Below are 23,076 nucleotides of genomic sequence, written 5' to 3'. Positions count from 1 at the left end.
GTACTTTGAACTGAGTAATAATGACATGGAGTCATCGAAACGTCTTTTTTGTTCTAAAATGAGGAATACAAGGGGAGTTTTAATTAAGCGTGGGATTTTTAATTTTGTTAGTCAAAATGGTGTTGTCAGCAAAAAGTTCAGACTGTCAGAGGCCAGAGGTTGCCAGTATATTCCGTGCAGCACACTCGATGTTTTGACGTGATTTCAATGCGCGTGAGTAAACTCATGCAGTCTCCGTGAACCCAAAGTCACGTTCATCCAGTGCGCAGACAATATCTCATCCGGGAGTTTAGCTTCCGATGATTACGTCATGGACCGAAGTACAACAAACCGATTAGTTCCATTAATGTCGCGTGAATAAAAAAGTCGGTAAAATAGACCCGCCGCTTATAGAGTTCATAATTTTAAACTTTGTTCGGTGCATCATCAATACTAAAGCATATTTTAAAGAATTGTCATCTGGTAATCAATCAAATCATATGACGGGAGGTTATGAAATAAACTTCACTGACGTCGCAATCGCTTCCTCTACTGACCTTGTATGGCCATTTTACGTCACGTTTTGTTTGTTCAACAGTTGGTTGGCTATATCAACTTTTTAGGGGTGCGTTTTCAGCGTTGGAAAAACCAATTTCTGTGCAAAAACTATTTTTCGGTTACCTGGCAGCTCCGATCTAGGTTTCTAGAGTATTTAACCACGAAAACAGGGGAGTGTTATGGTAATTTCCTTGACCATCGACCGGAAGTTTCACGGTTGATTGAACATTTTATGACATCCAGCACACAATGCTAGGTATTTTCATCCAGGCCACTTGGAACAGATAAAGGTTTGTACCTCGTGAAAACTTCCTGTTTTCAGTTGACTCATTCGTGAACACAGATTTGCTGACTGTATTGAAGTCACTTTGTTTAAGTGTGTCTTTTTGATCAACGTTTTGCAGATTCATCATAACCAGCGGAGGAATCTTCAATATTGCTAAAGTTGCGTGTCTGAGGATCCAAGTTACCAACGAACACAAGAATTATATTTCATCCTTACGATATATTCAAGCTTTTGGATTCCCGTTTTTTCTGATAAATAATTGAATACAACATTTCCTCAACGTTATCGCACTGGAAAACATTATGAGTTTGGAAATGAGCGATCTGTTCGCTAACCAAGTGTTGAACATCAACGGGCAACCGGTCAATTTGGACTGCTTAGACATCAAAGATATTCTGGACGAGTCTAATCAAGGTTTCCTCGACCCAGCGTTTCTTACAATGTCCACAGAACAAGGTATGTACGATGTTTAACGATACGAAATGTAGTGATCTTTTCTGACAGGGTTTAAGCCAATCCAGCAACTCATTTATTATCAGGATATGAAAACTTTGTAAAAGCGATCGAATAGCGCGTGAGTGTAATGTGGGCCTGTGGGTTTCAAATGCACACACCTCCAGTTAATACCCGGTTTAATACCGCAGGAAAATGACGGAACAGTGCTCTGTATCTGTCGTTTTCCTTCAAGTTGTGGCAGGCTCTCTTCTTATATTTGATCATTTGCATCCGCCGTTTCTGTCGCTGGAACCCGCAGCGGCATGATGTAAGATAATATAAATCAAGTGAGATGCTTTGTTGTTACATGTCTCCAACGATGACATTTTGTTCCGTAGAGTGTTGGAAAATTACGTTTTTTCAATTGAAGTTATAGTGCTGTTTTTACATCCACAATGCTTCCCTCTTTGTGACAAGGTTTTCAAAAGGAAAGAAATATTAGTTTTAAGAGTCGGCGTTGGAGTCTGATCCGTTTTCGCATGTATTTGTTATGTAAGCCGGTCGGTTAATGTACTTTGAATTGTCAGTGGTTGGGAAGCAACATCATAAGGCGGTTATGATGAGCAGTGTTATTACTCAGTTTGAATAAATATAGCCGGCTGGTTCTATTGTTGACCTTGGATGGCCTTGGGTAGTAAGTTGTCAGTTTCGTCGCGTGCTTGATCGTTGTCCATTACGCTCTGCATTTCGCTCTAAGTGCAAGCTTTTAATATACCATTTTTACCGTTAAGAGACTTTACTTTTTATATGTAACGAAATAAATCAGGCGGCTAACTTGTCAAGCGTCTAGAGATTGTTTATCTCAAGAAAATTACTAGATGTAAATGTGTGCATTTTGCAAAGTCGACGACGTGTTATTTGCATTTGGAAATCATGTCATGTAACTTTCCGAATATTCCTCGTGTTAAGTCGCGCTGATCGTATCGTTACTAATTAAATTGAAGTCACTTATATTCCTCTCGAAGAATTGGTCAAAATTCGGAATTCAACTTCAAACTCATTTCCGACAATGCGCCGAGTCTCTAAATTAAAGTTTTGCAATTACTTTGTCAACTTTTGCAGACTTTACGCTAGTAAATTAATAAGAACGGAAGGTTGCAATAGATAAGATAAAAAATAATAATAATATAAAATATATTCTTGAGACTAGGTGAAACTACGGTCAGGCTTAGTGAGAAGTTTATAAAGACTTGGAGTTATCAATATTTGTTTCCCTAGGATAAGAAAATAAGTGCGTTTGCGACTCGGTATCTCCCAACCTCGTTTCATGCGCGGAGCGTGAATAGATTTCGTAAAGGGGTCAAAGGGCTTCATGACTCAATAACTCCTTATAGGTCTTGATACAGAGCGGTATTATCTCGCCCAGAAACCAATTTTTTTTGGAGTATACGTGACTAGAAAGTTATTTGACTCACTTCAATTCAGGAAAAAAAAAATTATCGCCAAACTTAAGTGATAGCTCATGTATGAGTTATTATCATGCAATCTTGAAAGTGGTTGTATAGTCATTGAAATTCTGAACACGTTTCCATGCACTCGTTGGGTTTCGTCACGCTTATTTATGGGCGATTCTGTGATAAGAAAAACTGATTCAAAAAATGGTTTGATGCGTAAGAAAAACACGGGGAAAAAACTACCACAGAGACACAAAAAGGCTGGAATAGGGTGTAACAAGCGCCTCTCATCACTCCCCCTAGAACGTGGATGTGGTTGTGGTACGGCTGCATTTGTAGGCTCGGTGCTTTGTTAAACCTGGTCTCCATGTTTATGTTTCTGTCTTTTTGGAGAGAAGGGGAAAAAATCCCCCGGGTTAGGATAGGGATTTAAGGTCTGGGAGGGAATGATCGTAGAGTTTGTACTTCCTTGTACCAGAAGCTCTTTTTTGTGGTTTGTTTGTTGTCATTTCCAGGCATCCATAGCATCGCGATCGTAACTATCATTTTAGCTCGCGAGAAAGAATACTCAGATCTTTTGTATATTGTGTAACCTACGCCGGAAAGAAATCATTTATCGACAACGGAAACATTTTGTCCTCTGAACATTGTTGTCTAATACGAATTCAGTAGTTATCCGTTTCGGATCCAAGCCTAAAATATCTATTACCCTCACTCTTTCCAATCTTTTTGTTTAATTTTACTTTTCGATTGTCGGTGTGTCGCAGAAAAATAATTTCAGCATTCTTTATTCCCGTCAGTTAAACCCTCTTTTGGTTCTAACCAAACTGTGTTTGATTTTTTCGTTGTTGCATATCATTATTTCATGATCAAATATTAAACTATTAAATACTGGTATAAATTATTCTCGCCCAAGTATGACGATGTTCACGTTCATGTGATGTAAGTAAGTATGCCTAAGTATGACGTGTGATATGAGGTATTACTTACACTGACGTCTAGACCATTTTAAACGGCGATTGGGGAAAATTCTCATGCAAACTTGTTGCGGCAAAGCCGATTTTCACAACAGTGTTGCCGGTTTTTGAAAGCAGTTGAAAATCTGACGCATGTGTTCGCAACAAAATGGCGTCCCTTATCACACGATATTGATATTTAAGGCAACGCCGATTCTCCATAAAAAAAAAATCGTCACCTGTCCTGTAATGTCTCGTTATTGGCTCAGCCCTACATCGATTTTAGGAAAAGACGTTTTAATTGTTGACTTTTTTTAAAAAACCGATGTCGTTAAAAGGTCAGTTGAGCGCTGAGTGTCCTTTGTCATTAAGTGTGTTTGTTGTGGTTTGAAACCTTCATTAAGGCAAATACAACTCGCACGTTCTACTCTAAAAAAAACGGCGAGTGTCACGTATCTGACCAGATCCTCTTCCAACAGTGACATAAGAAGTGCCAAGACTGATCAAGAAATTTTCTCTTGTTGCAAGAACAACACTTTGCCAAGTGGATAGAGGATGAAAGTGAAGAAACTCCCCAATGTTAGCACATAGTTTTGATGTACCTCTAAACTCTCACAACTGACACGTCAATCAGTCAGAGAACAGATATTTCGTAGTCAGGTCTTGCTAAAAAGGAAAATTAGCCCTGACCAATCCGGTTACAGCTTTCTTTCCAATAATCGTGATTAACTGACACGTGATGACTACATGTCATCAAATAGGAACTTCGCATTGGAGTTGCTACGTGCGCAAGAAGTCGCGTTGTAGCTGTTAAGTTACTACCGCAGTATTCACTGTTGTCCTAACAGAATCTTTCCCCACCACAGAAAATGGATAATTTTGGTAAGAGCAGTAAAGTGAACTTGGTACACGGTAGCTGTCGAGAGAAGAGCTCTTGGCTTACGTGGTTTGTGCTTAAAGCGGAATTGATAGAGGCCCTGCACGTGCCTTATAAAATAATCTTGGTACCTTTTTTTCCGTTTTCTGCGAAGCAACAACGTGAGATGACCAAACTTCTCCGTTTTTAGAGGAATGTGTGCCACGAGCGCCAACCTTTCGCATTTTGTTTGGAATTATTCACTCTTTTCAGATATTCAGCTAGAAATGGTTCAGTAACAGTTAAAATCAGGGGTTTCATTCAAGTTCTCAGCAGGAGGGTAGCTGGTTTTCACAGGCGGGCAAAACTTTTTGAACTAAGCTAATCTTTAGAAGAAAAACTTTACTCTAGATGGTCAAACCAGGCGGGCAAAATCATCTTCACAGCCGGTCACTTTGCTCGGTGCCCGGCCCTCAATGAAACCTTACGTAACTGATAGTAAATAAACTGAACATATCTAGACGATTGCTGCCATCATAATACGTCTTGTTTGGCAGTAAACATGCTGACTTTTGTTATTATTTGACAGTGTTTCCACCTTTGGACTGGTCCTGTTATACAGAGGACACCAAAGCGAATGTCACTGTTTTAGATTTGAAAGATGTCTACGAGAAAGGACAGATGCGACGAAATGCTAGCTCAGAACAGAGATTGCTGAATGCCGAAGTACACCTTAAGGCAACGGCACAAAAACCTATTCAGGTAAATGATTAATTAGGGACCGTTCATTTTTTATGAGGGAGGGGGGGCTGGTGGGATTTGGGAAGCACCATTTAAAAATCGCATGACCCCCCCTCAGCTTACCAATTTTTTCACATGGCCCCCCCTTATAGCGGACATTTTTTGGGATGACCCCCCCCCCAAAAAAAAAAAATTGAACAAACAATATTTAGATTTCAACTTTTTTAATATTTCTCTTTTATCCCCCTACTTCACGTTTTTGTGCTCACTATGAAGACAATATTTACAATCTCTATACGACAGAGAGCTGTTGTTTAAGAAACAAATCAAAAGAAAGAGAAGTCAATTTAGGATCTCCTAGTTATGGCTCGCCCTGAGCGTGTGGCATTTGGCCTCTAATTGGCATCTTCCTCATCTGAATTGATGAATGCAAGAGTGATGTCACTTGAGTCATCTTCTCCCCCAGAGTCAATGGCATCACTGTCATACTCATCATTGTCACTTTCATCTGTTTCACTGCTGTCAGCACTTGCCCTGTTGTCATTTTGTGTCAATGTCCTGGCATTTCTCAGTGTTGGTGGGCCAGCTCTGAGAGGACTCTTCTGCTGCAAGCATGAATGTCTTACAATTGCCTTTACTTTCTCACTCTTGCTACTTTTCAAATGCTGCTTCAGCCCGTGGTGGTTTGAGTACTTGTTTAGTTCTGGAACACGTAGCTTTTTAAGCTTGGTTAGATCTTCGCACAACTCAGTCCAAGGATAATCCTCCTCCCTACTTAACTTTGCCTTTTCTTCTGCTCTCTTTTTCCTTTTAAATTCCAGCACTTCAAGATGCTGAAGATAATCCACCACAAACTTCGATTTGGCAATAAACTCATCTGCGAATAGAGCAACGCTCTCTGGGTCAGATAAAACCAGCCTGCCACTTCCATGCTCGTTCTTCTTTATATTGTTAATCCAATCGGGGAAAGAGCGCATTACTACATGAGCATCATGAAAGAGGCTCATTCCAAAATGCGCAATAATGGCGAAAGCGACGAGTCGTTTAAGAAAAGGTTTACAGCTGAACGATCCAGGCAGTTTGACATCTTACAAGCAAAAGAAGCAATTTTTCTAGGTGCGGATGGCTGTTCAGAAAGGGCAAGTGAGTTTTCCATGCAAGGGTACCAGTTGAAGCCCAGTGATGGAAGAAAACTGAACTTCTCCATCAAAGAGCACAGAGCAATGGTGGAAAAGTTGAATGTCATATTGAAAGATGTAAAGGAACACGATTCCACACTCTTTCAGTCCAATTGGCTTGCTTTAAAGCAGGGCGAAGAATTTGCCCACAGTTTTAATGTAAAACAGATCAAATGTACAGAAGCTAAGTCGACGAAGGTCACGCAGGACATGGAAGCACTAGAAAATAAGAAGAGCAATTATAACAGCATATTCAAAGGCATACTCAAACAGCACATCAACAAAAGGAGAAGGAAAAAAGAAAACCGCAGAAAGTCAAATGAAAGAAACAGGAAGCGGACTGAAAACAACGTCCAACGAGTTTATGGAATCTGTGTTGGAAACCCGCTAGGAAATGATCTTCCACAATGCCTTGTGTACCCTCCTAGAACGGCCGTCCCGGTAGAGTGTCTTAAAGTTGAGGATGTTACCACGTCGATATTTAGAAGAGATGGGCCATACATCGCACAGCTCTTGGAAGGGAATTATTTCACCAGTGCTGCAAGAAGCAGAATCACCACCAACCTTGAGCGGGAAGTCAGAGATTATGTTTACACCTTCATGTACCCTGAAGAGTACACTCTGACGGAAAGCAGTGCTGCTTCTTGCAGCATTGGTGAAAGAGACTCCCATAGCAGCACAAGCGGCGACGAAGAACTCGACGACAGCGGAGATGAAGATGAGTGCCAGTGAAAGTTGCATTCGAAAATAACAGTGTTAAATACTTCTTTTCAGTAGCTACAAATGCTTTTTGTCGCTAAACGTTTTTTTAAAGCAGAAGGAAAGTTTGTAATAAATTTGTATCCTGCCTTCTATGTTTATTCTATAGCAATTTTTTTGATATTCAAACATTATGCCATTTTAAAGTTTTACTAAAATATTTCACGTGACCCCCCCTTTTTCCCTTATTTTTTTGGGATGGCCCCCCCTCGAAAGCCATTTTTTTTCGCATGGCCCCCCCCCCCCAAATCCCACCAGCCCCCCCTACCTTATAAAAAATGAACGGTCCCTTAGCAAGTAAAGAAACTCCCGCGTAGGTCCTGGGAACGTGCGGTTTGAAAGCGTGGGTTAAATAGCGCTCAGTTATGTTCGTAGCTGTAGAGGAAATTGGAGAAAAAAACACCCAATTAATATCCCAGTACGTGTAGCATTTAACAGTTTTTCCGTTTTCTTTCCGCTTGTTCAGATTTCTTACCCCGCCATATTGCTAAAGCGTATCATGGAAAGGTTTAACTAACCAAAAATATGTGAGGGAAATTTAAAAGCGAGTATTAACTAGTGTTATTCCTTCGTATAACCTTGGTTTACTTCTGCTATAGTAAAGAAAGAGAGAGAGAGAGAGAGAGTTACGAATGTTAACGGACAACTGAGGACGGGGGGAGGGGGTGGGGGTCAACTAAATTCGGTCTTGTTTAAATAATAAATGGATTCTTAGCCAAAAAATAACTGACCGAGTTTTTCTTCGCGCCGATGGCCGAAAGTGGCTGTGAATGACGAAGTAGTGGTATTAACGCGGTGATTATATGGTTGGGTACTACTGTGGTGTTGCTCTCCTTTCACCTTGCATCAGTATATGCTGGCATGCTTCATTCTATACTCATGCAGTTTCGATTCTCTACAGGGCGTGTGTGCGTTTGTGGAAAGATGTCCAGAGGCCGCAAGGATTCTACAAGACTTGAACGGCCGCGTTGAACTGGAACCAGTGGTATACAGCAGAAAAGAGCCATTCGCCGCCAACTTTTCCGTTAACCTCGACTCCGTGTATTCATCCCAGAAGGGTATTAAGGTTTACGAACTTTCACGCGTCAAAGGCGAGGAGAGAAATATTTTCCGCTTGGTTGTCGTGCTCCATTTTGTGGATGGAACGACGAAAGAGTTTACCAGCAAACATTTCCAAGTACAAAGCAAAAAATCCCCAAAGCAAGGACAAGGTTAGTGAAAGGAAATCTCGTGACTCAACAGTCGATATTTCGAATATCCTGTGGTTCCGGTTATTTTCTTCAATACAATATAATACAATACAATACTAAAGACGTCTATAGTACTTCGCTTACTTAATTGTTACTTCTTTTTAAGTGGCACTTCTTTTTTAAGATGGCATTTAGTCAATGTTGAATGGGAGATATCTTGTCCAGACCCTTTCTCGCGTCTTCTGGTGTATGACAACTGTGTTATCAACTGCGTGGCTTTCACTAAATAAATTTTCTTCCTTTCTTGCATTGCTTGGGCAACACGCCGGAGAGTGAAATGTAGCTGTTACACTATTTAATTTAAATACCGTTTATTTGTGGCGTTTTTTCGCAGAGGACGATTCTGGAAGTGTTGATAATGGTTACTGTGGAACGCCAAGTCCAGAGAATAAAAGAAAGAAGCGCAAAAGTAAGTGCGCTCTATCTTACATTCTGCTGAAACTTTGTGAAGGTATAATGGCAAAAGGGCTACGTTAAGTCCCAGTTTAAGTAGGTTGTGAAGAGGCTTTCAATTGGTAAATCGAGCGAAGAATATCATTGAGCGCGAAAGTAATAGGAGGAGCGAAGCGAGCCGAGCATGGCCTGGGGGAGACTCTCGCCAAACATTTTCTTCCCAGAGCACTCTCCGTCTCAGTTTCCATTCCAGATCCCCCTCGTTCGTGGCATATTATGCATACACTGGACATTGTCGATGTATATTTTTCGATTCTCAAATATGAGTAACTAGTGAAACATACAGCGGCTGCTCACCTAACACTGTCTTTCTTCTATTCTTGAAGTTTCAGGATTAGATTCCAGTCCAGGTGGAAGTTTGAGCAGTGGCATGAACAGTGACAGTAAGTTCTCTTCTACACTGTCTGTCTGTTTTCAAGCGAGTTAACCATCTTCACAGAGACTTTGTTCGAAACCATTTTGTGCCATTACAAATTTAAAGCGGGCAAAAACGAACAACTCCATTCATTTTGTTATTAGCGGTAGGACATTAGCCTTTGATTGTGAGACGATGGCAGAGCGAGAAATGTAATAACTTTATTATAATCCCAAGTTCGAATCTTCAGTATATACCCAAGAAAATACAGGTTTAAATTCTTTTTCTCTAATGTCATATTGCCCTTGCCCCTGAAAAAATGACGATGACAGAACTGTGGTTGAAAAAAATACAATCAAGTTCTAATTTCAAGTTTCAAGTGGCTTAAAGTGTAAAAAGAGATGATACGGTTTTTTAGCAAAATTATGGAAAACTCAGATCATTTGGTTACTCATTGCACTACCTATGATTTATTTGATTCCAATGAAACTGATAACCCTTTGATTTGTTTTTCTCAGCTGTTAGCGCCTCCGAGATAATTACAGATCGCCTCGAAGCTAAATCTGCCGTCATCGAGGAACTGCGGGTGACCAAGCCTATCGTCACACAAAGAGGAGACATTGCTTATCACTTCAAACTGGACACCGCTGACCATGATCATCCCCTTGAAGAAGGTGACATCGTCGGTGTCTTTGAAGGTCCTGATGGCGAGAGCTACATCGAGAAGCTGACACATTTCAATGCCTCAAAAGCCACGATGGCGGGAGTTATCAGCAGATCAGCGTATCTTGAGGCCAAGACCCCTGCAGAGGGCGAAAATAAAGGTACAGATTGAAACAGGAGTGCATGATGTTTGTTCATTTTCAGGGCCTCCCCTCTGTGGCCCTTTGTGGTCCTCTCCCTTGGCAATCGTCGGGCATCACCATGTAATCAGGAAAAGTCGATTTTCGTGATGTATTATGAACTTCTTAAAAGAAACACTGAGAATTGTTTGAAGATTGATAGGGGGGATTTTTATATTGACGCAAACACAAATCTAAGTAAATAAGTAACATGGTTCTAGTATCCCCCATACGCCATGTATGATTGAGAAAACGTGAACTACCCTGAAAACCTCAGCAGTGTTCGATCTTGTATGCAAATCGTCTTATTTCATTTCTAAATTTTTCTGTTTCCAGCTCTGTACGACCTCGTGTGTGTAATAGGCATGGTGGGTGTTAAAGTTCTCGGCCCAGTAAAAAACGGTGAGCGAATCTTCGCCTCTTTGGAACATCCGGGAGCTGCGATACCCCAGAGTCGTGTGAGTGACGCTGTGTCCAGTGACGCCGTCCTGCTCGGTCAAACTCTTGAAAGCCTGGACGCTAAGACTGACGAAGTGAGCGTAGTGCAGTCTTTTGTCTCAATCTTGTTGAGCATTTCGTCTGGTCACGTGACGGACGCTGTCAGTGATTTGCGGAAAAACGTGAGGGAGGATGTAAAAACCGAAGTGAATCAGATCAAAAAGAAATGTTTGAGAGGTACTAGTTGTCATGAATCTCTAATGTGTTCCAAAAAATATCAATGTATAGATATTGTTCTTACCATATTTTGACGTCATCTGTGATTACACAGCAACGTGGAATCTATTTGCTAAATAAAGCATGGTTGGCAATTTAAAATCAATTAGAAGTGGTGTTTACTTTAATTCCATTTGTGAATCATTTCCCATCATAACGTAGCATAATCTTTAGTTTCATTGACAACCCATCTCACTTTAACACATCTTGTTCACTTGTTTCAGGTTTTCGCCGCTGGTTGTTTGCGGGCTTCATCTTAGCGGTATTAGTAGCAGTGTTGCTGTATCAGTTATTCGCCCCAGGCACCGCATTTCGTTACTACAGATGTCGCCAGGGATCCATTGATGATAGTGATTTGTGGTTCACATTCACCACTAATGATTTACAGGTATTGCGTCTCGGACGCACGTTCTGAAACGAGAAGAAACCTGGGGCAAGTCTCATCTCGCAGTGGCTTGTGGGACCGTTAGTGAGGACAAAACTAAAGATGAAAAACGATTTCCTCACTAACGATCCCACAAGCGATTGCAAGTTGAGACTCGCCCCAGATTTCTTCTCGTTTCTAAAACGGCGAATAGTGTAAAATGGAGCGGATATAGGATTTTAGAGAAGGAGGTTCGAGATATGGACTGCCGAAGGCGGGGGCCCCGTAGGAGGGTCTGGGACCTTTCTCCCGCGGAAAATTTTTAAAATTGAGGTCCTTTTAAATAGGATTTGAGGCATTCTGAGGCCAAGTTAGTGTGTTATAAGGTGTTATTTATTTTTTCTTTTTAATGTAGGGGGGGGGGGGGGGGGTTCGACCGAACCGCCCTAATCCACCCTAGATCCGCCCGTGTGTTAGGTTGCAATAGATCCTTGTGGTCGTTTTGCTCTTATTTTAACTGATTCAAATTTAATTTCAGTTCTAATTTTTTGTATCAATTAATTTGTACTTCGTCGTTGTTGTCATTTTTTAGATCACTAAAATTAGCTGCAGGACAGTAATGCTATGGACAATTATAAACAATAGTTGATCATACAAATATTGCTCGAGTTTCTTCTACTCCCCAAAAGATCGTCAAGTCTAAGCGAAAGATGCTAGAAACTATAAACACGTACAGTAGTCCATACAGTATATATACATTTTTCTTAGTATGTTTTTAAAGGCTAAAAGTTACTAAAATTGTTAAAAACCAAAACGTTTTCGACCGTACGGTCATCATCAGTGGTACATGTATATTGCTAATGAAAATCTCATTTTCTTAAACAGATTCCTCGTGTACATGGTATCGAGTTTACTTGGGACAAGCTGAAGGAAAAAATGGATTTGAATTTTGGCAGAATAAACTACACAGGTACGAGGAAGAAAACCATCTCCATTGCAAACGTAGCCCGGGTGGCAGGCGATCAAAGGAGAGGGTGAGCGGAAACTATTGTTTGCCTCACTCCTTCCCTTTTGAACAACAACAACAACAACAACAACTCTGTTTGTACTCAAACCTAAAATTAAAGTGTACAAAAATAAGTTTTAAAATAAAAACGAGTACATGACTGCCCGAAATAACCTTATGGGTTAATAAGACTGGGCAGCCATCCTTAGAGATTACAGAAATTGTTTATTTGGATCAGATACTAAAAGAGAAAAACTGTCAAGCAGGTTCTTGCAAACGCAGCTTCTTTTGAAGGTCTACATAAGTGATTAAATTGCAACAATTAATTCTGTTTTTAATTTGATTCTTTTTTTTATCTTCAGACGCGCACTATTATTTAAACCTGGACCGTTGTGCTTATGGCGGGATTAGACTCGTGGGTTCACCGTTGGACAACAAAGAGATGGTGCGAGGTGCAGAAATAGTGGCTGTCGATCAAAACTGCACAACTGTTTATTATCACGCAGAAGAATGGTCTCCGTATGAAACCGGCAGGGACTTAGTGTGTACAGCCCATCCCTGACACAGGATACATTAATACTAGGATTTTTGGAGGTCTTTGAGTTTGCATTGTCGCGAGACGTGACTGTTTCGCTTTGAGGTTCAACTTAAACGACGGCATTCAAAGTGGAATGTTGTAGAATCCAGCTTTAATTCCACGAGAAATGAGGCCCAATTGCTGCAAACAAGAAGCTTTGTTGGTTAAACGGTTAGCGTTTAGACACATTGAAAGAACAGAGAAACTTTTGTCAAGGAAGGAAACAAAGAACATGTTTTCAATGATGGTACAGCATTATTTAATAACATTGTTGTTTATGACATTTTACGTTACGCATTGCGATGGCTGGACCAAGCATACTTGTTAGGTAATTTTGTATTTATATCAGTCGAGTTTGTGTCATTATCTATGTTTGCTCATTCGTTTAGTCTTTGGATTTCGCTTCATGCTTTATTGTCATCCCCAGACCTGCCTGTCTGTCTTAGCCTGCGGGGCCTTGGCCCGAGGAAAGGGTGGCTCACGTGACTTTCCTACTATCAATGTTCCGCTGGCTTAGAGAGAGAGCTGGCCCTGGGAATGCGAATGACGTATGCCTATGTTTACCCTTCTTAAATCCGTTTTCGGTGATTGGAATATTTTCAGCATTTTTTAAATAAAATAATTATCCCTTAGCATTTCCAGGGTAGGTGATATTTGTATCTCTTAACATCCAACAGTGATTCATTGCATTTTTTTTTTTTTTACCTTTTTACCACAAGTTATGAGAGTAAGCGATCTGATAACCTCAGGAAAGATATCTTGACTTCAAATGGTGAAATTTTCAAAAAGAGTTATGCGAATTTTAACTCCGACCTGAGGACTCAAGGGTTGAATTTTTTTAAATTGATTATTGTTATCAAATAACTTTCTAAGTTTGAAGAATATTCATTGCTATCTATTCAACACTATACTTTAAATGCGCAATTGGCAGTTCAGTCCAGATATATACACTGTATAAAGAGGAAAAATGTATATAATACTTAACAACTCGCATAGAACATACAGTCCAAGGAATACAAGTGTAAGAACTCCGTTAACTGCTTGTTACTGTCCAATCAGATCACAGCACCGTGATAACTCTCGTAAGATCTAATTTTACCATTATTAACATGATGCATGTCACGTTGCTGAGCTCCTCTGCTGACCAGAAGGAATCAATGACAGTTGGCTCAGTCGAACTTCGCGAGTTGATCTCGATTCAAATCGTTTAAACTTTTCTTTGACTACGAAAGGAAAGAGAGTTGAAAAAGTGAAGAAGAAATAAAAAGAAGGCTGGTCCTTTATATCATATGTATATTTTCATGGAAAGTACCATTTAGTAGGGACAGAAACATATCACCTCGATCTAAGTGATATGCTTCTGGTATGGAATAAGTCGTGAAATAGATAAAAGTGCATGATAAGTTCTTTTTAGATCGTGTTAAAAAGCTTAAAGATTTATTTGACCAAATTAGTTTTGCCTGAACTGTAATTTATTGATGTATAATGCCATTTATTAAATACATACTTGCTGGTTGAGCATGTCCGAAAAAATAAAGTGACATATTTTTCAACAAACACTCTTTGGTGTTTTTACTGCGCTACGGTGATTACTACGTTTAATGACTTCACGCCACACAGTCAGTTTCTTTAGAAACTCACTAATAATTGCTGCCCGTACCTCAGTGTGAGTTCAATGCGTGAACTCGATTTCTCCCAAAAATGGACTAAGAACGAGCGAAAAGATTACAAATGGAATGGGTCAGACCCTTTGTGTACATATATTTTTCTTTTTAGCGGACGCGCCAGGCTTGCACGATCCATGTTCTGCTGAATTCGCCTATTGTGTATTGATATCTCGAGAGATAAACCGTAAAATCCAACGTTAAAGCCCCCCCCCGGATATAAGCCCTTCTATTTGCTAACAAAGATATCATTAAGGATATAAGCTCCCCCGGATATAAGCCATGTAATGTATAAGTGGGTTTCTTTTGCGCTTCTTTACAAACATTAAAACTTTTAATCGAAAGTTATAGGCGCGGTGGCCTCATGATTAGTGCGCTCGTTCCCGGATCGAGCGGTCCGGGTTCGAGCCCTGGCCAGGGACATTGTGTTGTGTTCTTGGGCATGACACTTTACTCTCACAGTGCCTCTCTCCACCCAGGAGTATAAATGGGTACCAGCCAATTGTTGGTGAAACCTAACAAGTTGCGGGGGAGTGACCTGCGATGGACTAGCATCCCGTCCAGGGGGAGTAGAAATACTCCTAGCCGCTTCATGCCACAGAAACCGGAATAAGCTCCGGCAGCTATGAGCCATGGCCAGTTGGCTCCAAGGCTTCACTTTTTTATAGGTTAATAGGGTGATAATAGGGTAATAGGGCAATAGGATAATAGCTCTAAATGTAATAGTATGTTGGCTTTAATTCGTTACTCAGATAGTTTTTATCTCGTCGTTCCGAAACATTTTTTTATCTCGCTTATATGGCCCCCGGATATGAGCCCCGCGGCCCCCGCCCCCCCGTTTATAAGCTCACCCAAACCTTTATGAAGTTATACTGGATGTATTTTACGGTAGTTACTATGGCAGTAAATTAAGTGTCGAATTTGATCAGTTGTGGAAATGTCTCATTGTTACTCTTTTTCTTGAAGATATTTCAGTGCCTTAAAGGGTATATTCTTTAACTTCTCGTGCACAGATCCCGCTCTGCCTACCTCGCTCTCCGTTGGGGATCTGGGTTAGAAATTAGTCAAATTAGGTTGAAGTTCAATTTACCAGTCAGTAGTGGAAAAAAAACCCTTTATTCTACCTACAACAATGCACGTGTCAATACTATAATCTACACAAAACTGGTTAAATAGCATGTATGGTACATAATTTATGACAGAACGTGGAGGAAACACGGTTTCTAGAAGTATTCCTAAAACCCTTGTCTTTTATAAAAACAGGGACAAAAACTGTCTTTAACTTACATTTCATCCGCTCTTATATGTGAAAATTCGTCTGATAAATTAGGCTTGAAATATAATGTCACATAAAACGACACTCTGATTTCACGCTCTTTGTTACTGTACTCCAAGATGTCCAAGGTCTTCGTGATTGGCCAAACGAAACAGTAGGTATACAACACAAACGATGCCCCTAGCCATATGGCCCTAAAAGCAAAAGAGGTGCAGATTAACAAGAACGAATCAAAATAGAAGTTTTAAAAAGGTGCAGGTCATCCGCTGAAACTACCTAAAACAAGACCTTTGCTGGTCCCTACTCAACGAAGGAGTCCAATGCAACCCCTTAGTAAGTTACGGTCTTGAGTCCAGTTACGTCCGTTTACGCTTAATTCTGACTCAATTTACTTTTAGAGACAGAGTCGGCTCAACTTTGGAGACCATATTTTTCTCTATATTAGTGCCCCCACCCAACCCACCCACCGCCGCCGGAAGGTATAAGTCTTTTCTTAGATGACGCTTTTTGCTTATTTCAAGAAAACGATTGATTGTCCAACCCTAACGGAATCAGTGTCGATTTACGTATAAAAAAGCACTTTGGGTGGACGCTAAATCCCTGGTTAGTCATTGCTGGAGTTGGGTTGGAAAGTACATTCATCACAAACATGTTTCTCCTTGTCTATGTTGCACTGACTTGAACTTCGGGCTCCTCGCGGGAACGCCCGAAAGCACCTTCAGAGTAAAAACTAGACCCCATTAGTTCACTGGTAAATTATACTAGTATCCCCCGAGGCCCCGCGCTAGTTTTACGTAGTACGCTAGTAATAAAACAGCGCTATTGGCTATTACACGACTCTGACCAGCTAAATGATCTCCATCACCAAACGGGTTCAGGAATATGGGGGCTCGCACGTGACGTGTTCCGCCGTAGCGTATGGAAACCATTTGTTCTTGTGCAGGTAAAATACCCCCGAGCAAGTTGCGTTGACTGCGAAAACCTCCGGTCCACGTATTGGTGGCTTGTGATCCAAAACGATCCGTTCGCCATAGGCGCATCGATCCAAATTGAGGTAATAATGGACATCTGGAAAGATTGCAAGAGACACGCGAATTACACTTCCATACAGAAATGTTATTCGAATTGTTCTGTCAGCATGTTTCTGTTTAGCTCTGTCTGTCTGTCTGTCCGTCTGTCTGTCTATCAGTCTATACGTCCGTCCGGCCGCTTGTCCATTCATCCTTCTGTCTGTTCGTCCATCCGTCTCTCAATGTGCTGTTCTCAATGTCGTCTGCAGTTGTCTTTCTGCCTGCCTCCCCGCACCGGCCGGATGTCTGACCTATTTGTTTGCTTGTCTGTCTGTGTGTTCATCTGTCTGTCTGCCTTTGCTGACAGATAATTAGCTTAAATCAATACATTTAACGGAGGACTAAGGGACTGGCTTTTACCACAGATACCATTTGAAGATTAAAATTTGAAACAATTTGAAGTAACAAAGGCAAAAGAACCACCGAAAACAGGGCTTCCAATCGGTCGTAGCTCTTTCTCTCCTTCCGCCTCTTAATGTTGCATTATTAAACGCTGACGTCTAGAAAAGGCGCAATTGTTCTGTTTCGCTTTGCTCTAAGTCTGTATGGAAAATCATGACTTTACCTGTAGCGTTTAACGGTTCACAACCGTCAAGGTCAAGTTTTTTCTTCACCCTTTCCCAGGTGAATTCAATCCCGCGTATAGTGGCAGTCTGAAACATAATAAATCGAAACAAATCGTAAACATACGTCCGTTGCAGACGGGGTCTTACTGGTATTTTTCCACAAATCTTCGCCTATCAGGTTTTCGGAAAAGCTGACCCGGGGTCTTTCTTCTTTCCGCCCCGCCCCCTAGAGAGAGTGAGAGAGAATAAAAGAGAGACCCTGGGGACGAGGTTGGTGCATACTGCGCGTTCATATGTCGAGCAGTCAGTTAAATTATAAACTGGTACAACATTTTTCCCGTACTTTAGCTGAGCCATTCTAAATACACTCTTTAGCGTAAATATTTTATCACAAACGTTCTTAATAGCAAAGTCTTCTCTCAAAGCATGGGCAAATATAATGCACACTAACGCCGTTAGATCGATACAGCCTAGTATTTAAACCTTCACGTCCCGAGGCAAGACGCAAGATACAAGACGCAAGGAACCCATGCTGTGTCACCTCAATGGTACTCTAGACTTAACATACTCTCAATAGCGCGTTTGGGTGCTCTTCACCTTAACTCGATTCGTTAAAACTTAATAAAACAGAAAAAATGTCATTGAAGCTGGGGGAGATGTTATTACTTTCTTTCTGTTACCTTGAACTTAGGAGGCAATTCAGATTTTGATTCTGATATTTCACGCAGTTCACGATTAAAATGAAAAATTCGCATACTAGAAAGTGATTTGAGTCGGTTGATTATTAAGAAAAGACTTCCACAAACTTCAATCATTCCAAAAGAAGCGAAAGGTCTACGTTTCTTACAGCTCCCTCATTGGTTCATATAAGATATTAACTTGTTTTGTGGAAATTACGTTACCCCAAGCACCGTTATCTTGCGCTATACATACTTGGATGTCGTGTGTCGTAAATGAAAAAGTTGCTGCGTGACCCTTGATGCTTCCTCGTTTACAGAGCTGATACTGGTACCAAGTGCCTGGAGCAAGGAACTCGTAAAACACAGCAGTAAGCAATCCGAGAACCACAAGGAATATTAACAACTTCCACCTCAAGCCTGAAATCCATATAGATACATCCCGGATATCAGTGAATTACACCACTGGAAGTAGACTACGAGAAGTCCCTCTTTCACATAGTCCGTCGAGCGTGACTCGAAAGAAAACCTCGAGGGAAAAAATGGCCAGGATTTCGCGCGGCCATTTTTTGCTCGAGGGTTTCTTTCACGTCACGCACGATGGACTATGCGAGGAAGGGACTACTCGTAGTCTACACTGGCAGCCCAAAATGGTCACACTTTTGCAGCCCACAAAACTTTATTACAATGGCAATAACAAATAAAGGTACTAGAGGTTATGCCCTTTACAATCTCGTCGGTGTTTAACTCGATCTCCGTAGCAAGAAGCAATATTATTTTCTTTAGTTCCCCCTGGATGGGATGCCTTTCCGTCGCATGTTATAATTATTCCTCGAAATTTTCCAACTCGAGATGATGATTAGTCTGTATATATATGGTCATATATCCCTGGGTGGAGAGAGGCACTGTGAGAGTCAAGTAAGCTATTTGAAAAGAAAATGATCATGGTGGCCATAGTCAAACTACAGACCTCTGGAGTCTGGCTAAAACTTGTACGCGTGCGAAAAGCCTTTAACCCGTGGCGTGCAGGAATGAATAGGTACTCGTCCTTGCTAAGACTCATAAACAGAGCATAGCCAAGTGAGTTCCTTAGCACTGGTTATACCATGCTGATAAGCCCAAACCAGAACGAAACAGTCAGTCAAAACAGTCAGTGGCAGCTATGATCAGTGTTCATGGCTGCCACTTCAAAGCACAACGCGAATGTACGTCACTTCCGGGACGGCTAAATAAAACTGAAACAAACCGCTCCTGACCTTTAAGCCACTTTGACCTGTTCTTTACCATAACATCCTCAAATCTGCCCTGCATCCCTTCTTGAAGGTCGTTAATGGCATTAGCGAGCTGTCCCGACTGTATACCGAGCACTATCGATACAAAGCAATGGACCAAGTGAACGCTGTCTTGTTTATAGCTCGTCTTGCTCTCCAGGGCTTGACCCAGTAACGTTGGGGTGCGACCGGCCATTGCTCGTAACGGAATGTGCGTCTCCGGAATAGCAACACCTGGCTGGTGTACTGCCGCGTACACACGCTCACCATTTTGGACCGTGCCAAGTACTTTAACCTTAACAAGGCCGATAACACATACCGTCTCAGTCGCACCTTCAAATAACATGATTTTAAAAGAAAAATTCAGTAAGATAAACCAAACTGTCCATAGCACCGCAATACTAGGGAGGGTCTTTGTGTTCAGTCCTTTGACAAGTTTACTAGACTTGGAGCACAAACGTTTCTTAAAACTCATCCCAGATTAGATGTGTTAAGTCCCAGCTCCCATAGCTTATTTGAGGTCCAGGTCTTTTCTAAGGCAAGAGATGAAAGGGAGGAGCCGGATTGGTCATCGGTGTCATATTTATATGTAACATGACGCAAGTTCGGTAGTATTGCTTTTGTACTAGTACATTGTAGGTAAATCACTGACAGGTTACCCCAACAACTGTACATTCGTCAGTTCGTCGGTCCTAATTTATAGACTTGGGTTTGGAGACAGACGCAATGGCAGTGAAAATATTTACCTTTAAAACACATCACTGAAAAGGACCAATGGTTAGAACCACTCAGTCTGTAGTTGTACGTGGTAACCATTAGGCTACCACACTACCTCCCTGAGGGTAGGAACATCAAGACGTCACTGTTGAACTCACTGAGGCTCCATCTCCATCTACTTTAAATCTGGGTTAATGACATTGTCTGTAAAGGACATATATGAAAGGAGCAAAAAACAAAATGTATTTTTCACTTTACCTTTTTCCACGTCATGGCGAGGTGCATGGGCATAAATGTAAGCCGATCGGCTTATTACGCCGGCCATCACTGCTCGTCCTGAATTCTCGTGTGTCAGTTTCTCTATTTCGGTTTGGCCAGTTTTAGCATTTCCCAGGAAGGCAATCACATCACCCTCCTCCAGGTCAGGTCGTCTTCGTGCTGATTCTGTCAGATTCAGGTGATAGGCGATGTCTGCGCTTTCTGTCGTCATGTTAACGACCCTCAAATCTGTGATAAGAGCCCTCTGTGCCTCCAGGTAATCTGTTAGAACTATACAGAATGCAAGACAGTCAGGATTTTATCTCTGATTTAAGGCTGGATCAAGTTTCTAAAATATTTGGGTAGAGCACAGCGCCAGTCTAAAATCAAATTGAATTGACTCAAAAGACAAACGCTAGTGCTATTTAGTCTCAAAGTGAAATCGAATGAAGCCGTCATTGACAGTTCTGAAGAAGTGGAAGGGTTGGGGAGGGGGGAAGAGTGTAGATTCCATTTCCCGTCCCATTTTTTCCAAAATTCCAGAACCCCACTTCCATTCCATTTTTTTGTGATCGGCCGGTCCCAGTGCGGTGCTAGTGACCCAAATCTCATTTTCTTAGTGACAGAAATCAGAGTTCCCATTTGACCTCTTCAGGCTCCTTGTCTCTTATAGCGAGGAATGCAAGTGATCCACTTTCCATAGATCCATAAGCTATCTAGTCTTTTTAATTATTTATCAATTTGCATAACTGTTTTACCTGATTGTTTTTTCGCTATTTAATTATAAGCTTATTTAGTTTATATTTTTGCCAGTCCCTTTCGGATGCTTTTCGCAAACATCATTACTTTCTAACAGTTATCGTTGAGTAACAAGCACAACGTGTTTTCCTAGATCCTACAACTGAGAATGTTAAATTTCACATGTATTGTAAAAAGTTTTGATGTCCAGATTTTCTTAATTCAGTCAGTACAGTGTAGAATCAAGTTACATTGTACCACGTATATCACGTGACTAACGCATGTTGAAAACGGCGCGAAAATAACGAAATACGAGACGCGGCTACCATGCGGCGTGCGTGTGCATGGGTCAGCGAGTTATGATCTCAGATATGACCAGGTTGGACGCCTGAAATATCGGGTTTTCTGCCGTTTTCTATACTTTTCAAGTTCAAACTGAGAGAAAATAACATCTACGGACACGATATTTTCGGGAAAATGATGTAAGCCGTTCAAGCCGTTGCGATCAACAGCGGCCGCATGGACGCGAAGCAACTGCACAACGCTGCGCACAGGTTCCCCGTAAGTTGTCTCGTTTTGAATGAACGTGAATTAAAATCTTTGCCACTCCATGAAAGATTAATATAAGGGTATAAAGCTTTTTTGCTCGCGTTCGTTTTGATCAGTTCGCTGATCTTCGATATGCTTGCGACTATTGTGAAACGTAAACACAAATGTCATTGTTTGTTTGTGACACTGGTGAACACTGTGTAGGTCGCTGGTACCGTGATTTTAAGGTGTTTAAAGGGTCTTTAAAATGGTTTCATCCCTGGTGAAACTAAAAGATCTTTGAGAATCTTACCAGATCTTAAAGATCTTCCAAAGATCCTTGAAAATGAGGATCTTTCAAGGATAATTAATAAATTATTTGAAGGATCTTGGAAAGGTCCAAGATCTTTGAAGGTCCTCGAAGATCCCTGAAGATCTTGGTCTGTATCTCTGAAGATCCTGGCGAGAATTGTTAAGATCCCGACAGATTCTTTGGGATGTTGACAAGGATCACTTTTGATCCTGCATAAGATCCATGAATATCCTCAAGGAACATTGAGGATCCATTAAATAAAGCTTTCACTGGTTACAGGATCTCAAAAAATTGTCAGTGATTTCTAGAGCAGCCCTTGTAACCCGGGCCTTGTAAAAAAACTGTTTGTTAAATGTGTTGGTGTTAGTTTGCTTATCAGTCAAACTGTCCTGGGTACTTTGTATTCCTTGACAGCGAACCTGGACAAAGGAATAAATGTGAAATTTTGTCCTCAACAGTTCACTCTTTTAATTTAATGGGTTTCTTTTTCAGTCAAACCTCAACAAATGAATACTTGTACTGGTTTTGAGAAAACATTAGTTTAAAACCTGGTCAGGCCTACAAGTGGACCAGTACCAAAGACATGGATATGCACTTCCAGGTTTGTTGTAGTATGTGTATTGTTATCACCTAGCTCGCTATTGTAGCTAATTATGTTTTTCAGGCTAGGAAAATTGTATGAGCACATGAGAAAATGTGGTATTATTATCATGTTTTTCTCCCCTTTTTCTTTGTATCATCTAATGTGAGAGACAAATTTGGTCTTTAGGCGTACCATTAATTAAATTTTCTAATGACTAGCATGCAACGCCTAAGGTCTGAGTGTTGCCTACATGTACATGTATATATCCATGGTGTCTTGTAGTTTTTAGCTATTATGGTGCACTGTGTTATTAGGTATTAAAGCCATATGAATAGACATGTCAATACAGTATAGGTAGTGGCCCACCCCTCCAGCCATGTTGATGACACCATGGCTAAAGTTTAGCGACAGCTTACTTATCTACCAATAATTTATGACACCATCTTTACCCATTTTGGGTCTGAATAAGTACTCTTTCTGATAATGTGATTTTAGTTGATGGTCATTGAAGTTTGGTTGAAAAAATATTTACGTTCAAGCTTTTACATGTATCATCGTGTAGCTATCCATATAATTTATTTACTGTGAATTCAACAATGGATTTTATTTTATAAACTGATGAGGTTTTCATTTTTATATGAATTTAAATGAA

The 23,076-nt window shown here is 40.8% G+C and overlaps 2 protein-coding genes across 4 annotated transcripts in view; one reads left to right on the top strand and one right to left on the bottom strand.

Moving 5' to 3' along the window:
• LOC145498777 (uncharacterized) overlaps window positions 1–23,076 on the bottom strand; it is a 127,752-nt gene that overhangs the window by 96,538 nt on the left and 8,138 nt on the right. Inside the window, exons 7-12 of one of the 2 annotated variants that reach the window (XR_014050892.1) lie at window positions 20,263–20,553; window positions 19,273–19,620; window positions 18,273–18,436; window positions 17,339–17,426; window positions 16,548–16,771; window positions 14,875–15,897 (exon numbers count right to left, since the gene is read on the bottom strand). Coding sequence is in view for 1 of the 2 variants with exons in the window: in XM_081478705.1 (XP_081334831.1) it covers window positions 16,578–16,771; window positions 17,339–17,426; window positions 18,273–18,436; window positions 19,273–19,620; window positions 20,263–20,553 (1,085 nt within the window). In the remaining variant the exon portion in view is untranslated. Of the gene's footprint in view, window positions 1–13,606; window positions 15,898–16,547; window positions 16,772–17,338; window positions 17,427–18,272; window positions 18,437–19,272; window positions 19,621–20,262; window positions 20,554–23,076 lie in introns of those variants that run through there. The other variant, XM_081478705.1, reaches the window with a different exon arrangement.
• On the top strand, window positions 7–14,282 carry LOC145498785 (uncharacterized). 2 transcript variants are annotated; one of them, XM_081478723.1, is made up of 10 exons: window positions 7–1,279; window positions 5,114–5,286; window positions 8,104–8,413; window positions 8,787–8,861; window positions 9,232–9,288; window positions 9,779–10,084; window positions 10,439–10,777; window positions 11,041–11,204; window positions 12,066–12,150; window positions 12,549–14,282. In XM_081478723.1, exons 1-10 carry the CDS (start codon window positions 1,126–1,128, stop codon window positions 12,746–12,748), a joined length of 1,863 nt encoding a protein of 620 aa, XP_081334849.1. In that variant the 5' UTR covers window positions 7–1,125; the 3' UTR covers window positions 12,749–14,282. The 2 variants fall into 2 exon arrangements, with proteins under 2 accessions (XP_081334849.1, XP_081334858.1); XM_081478732.1 differs by having other exon boundaries at window positions 1,187–4,550; window positions 12,549–14,281.

Source organism: Orbicella franksi, chromosome 1 (genome assembly GCF_964199315.1).
Source record: "Orbicella franksi chromosome 1, jaOrbFran1.1, whole genome shotgun sequence".
In the NCBI taxonomy this organism is placed as follows: domain Eukaryota; kingdom Metazoa; phylum Cnidaria; class Anthozoa; order Scleractinia; family Merulinidae; genus Orbicella; species Orbicella franksi.
Note: the sequence above shows the minus strand (reverse complement) of the source record. Positions and strands in the feature narration are given on the sequence as shown.

Bases quoted from the DNA above. Each gene is read 5' to 3' on its own strand.
- LOC145498785 (XM_081478723.1), top strand. From the start codon at position 1,126: ATGAGTTTGGAAATGAGCGATCTGTTCGCTAACCAAGTGTTGAACATC. The intron at 8,414-8,786 runs GTTAGTGAAAGG...GTTTTTTCGCAG, and splicing joins ATCCCCAAAGCAAGGACAAG to AGGACGATTCTGGAAGTGTT. The intron at 10,085-10,438 runs GTACAGATTGAA...TTCTGTTTCCAG, and splicing joins TGCAGAGGGCGAAAATAAAG to CTCTGTACGACCTCGTGTGT.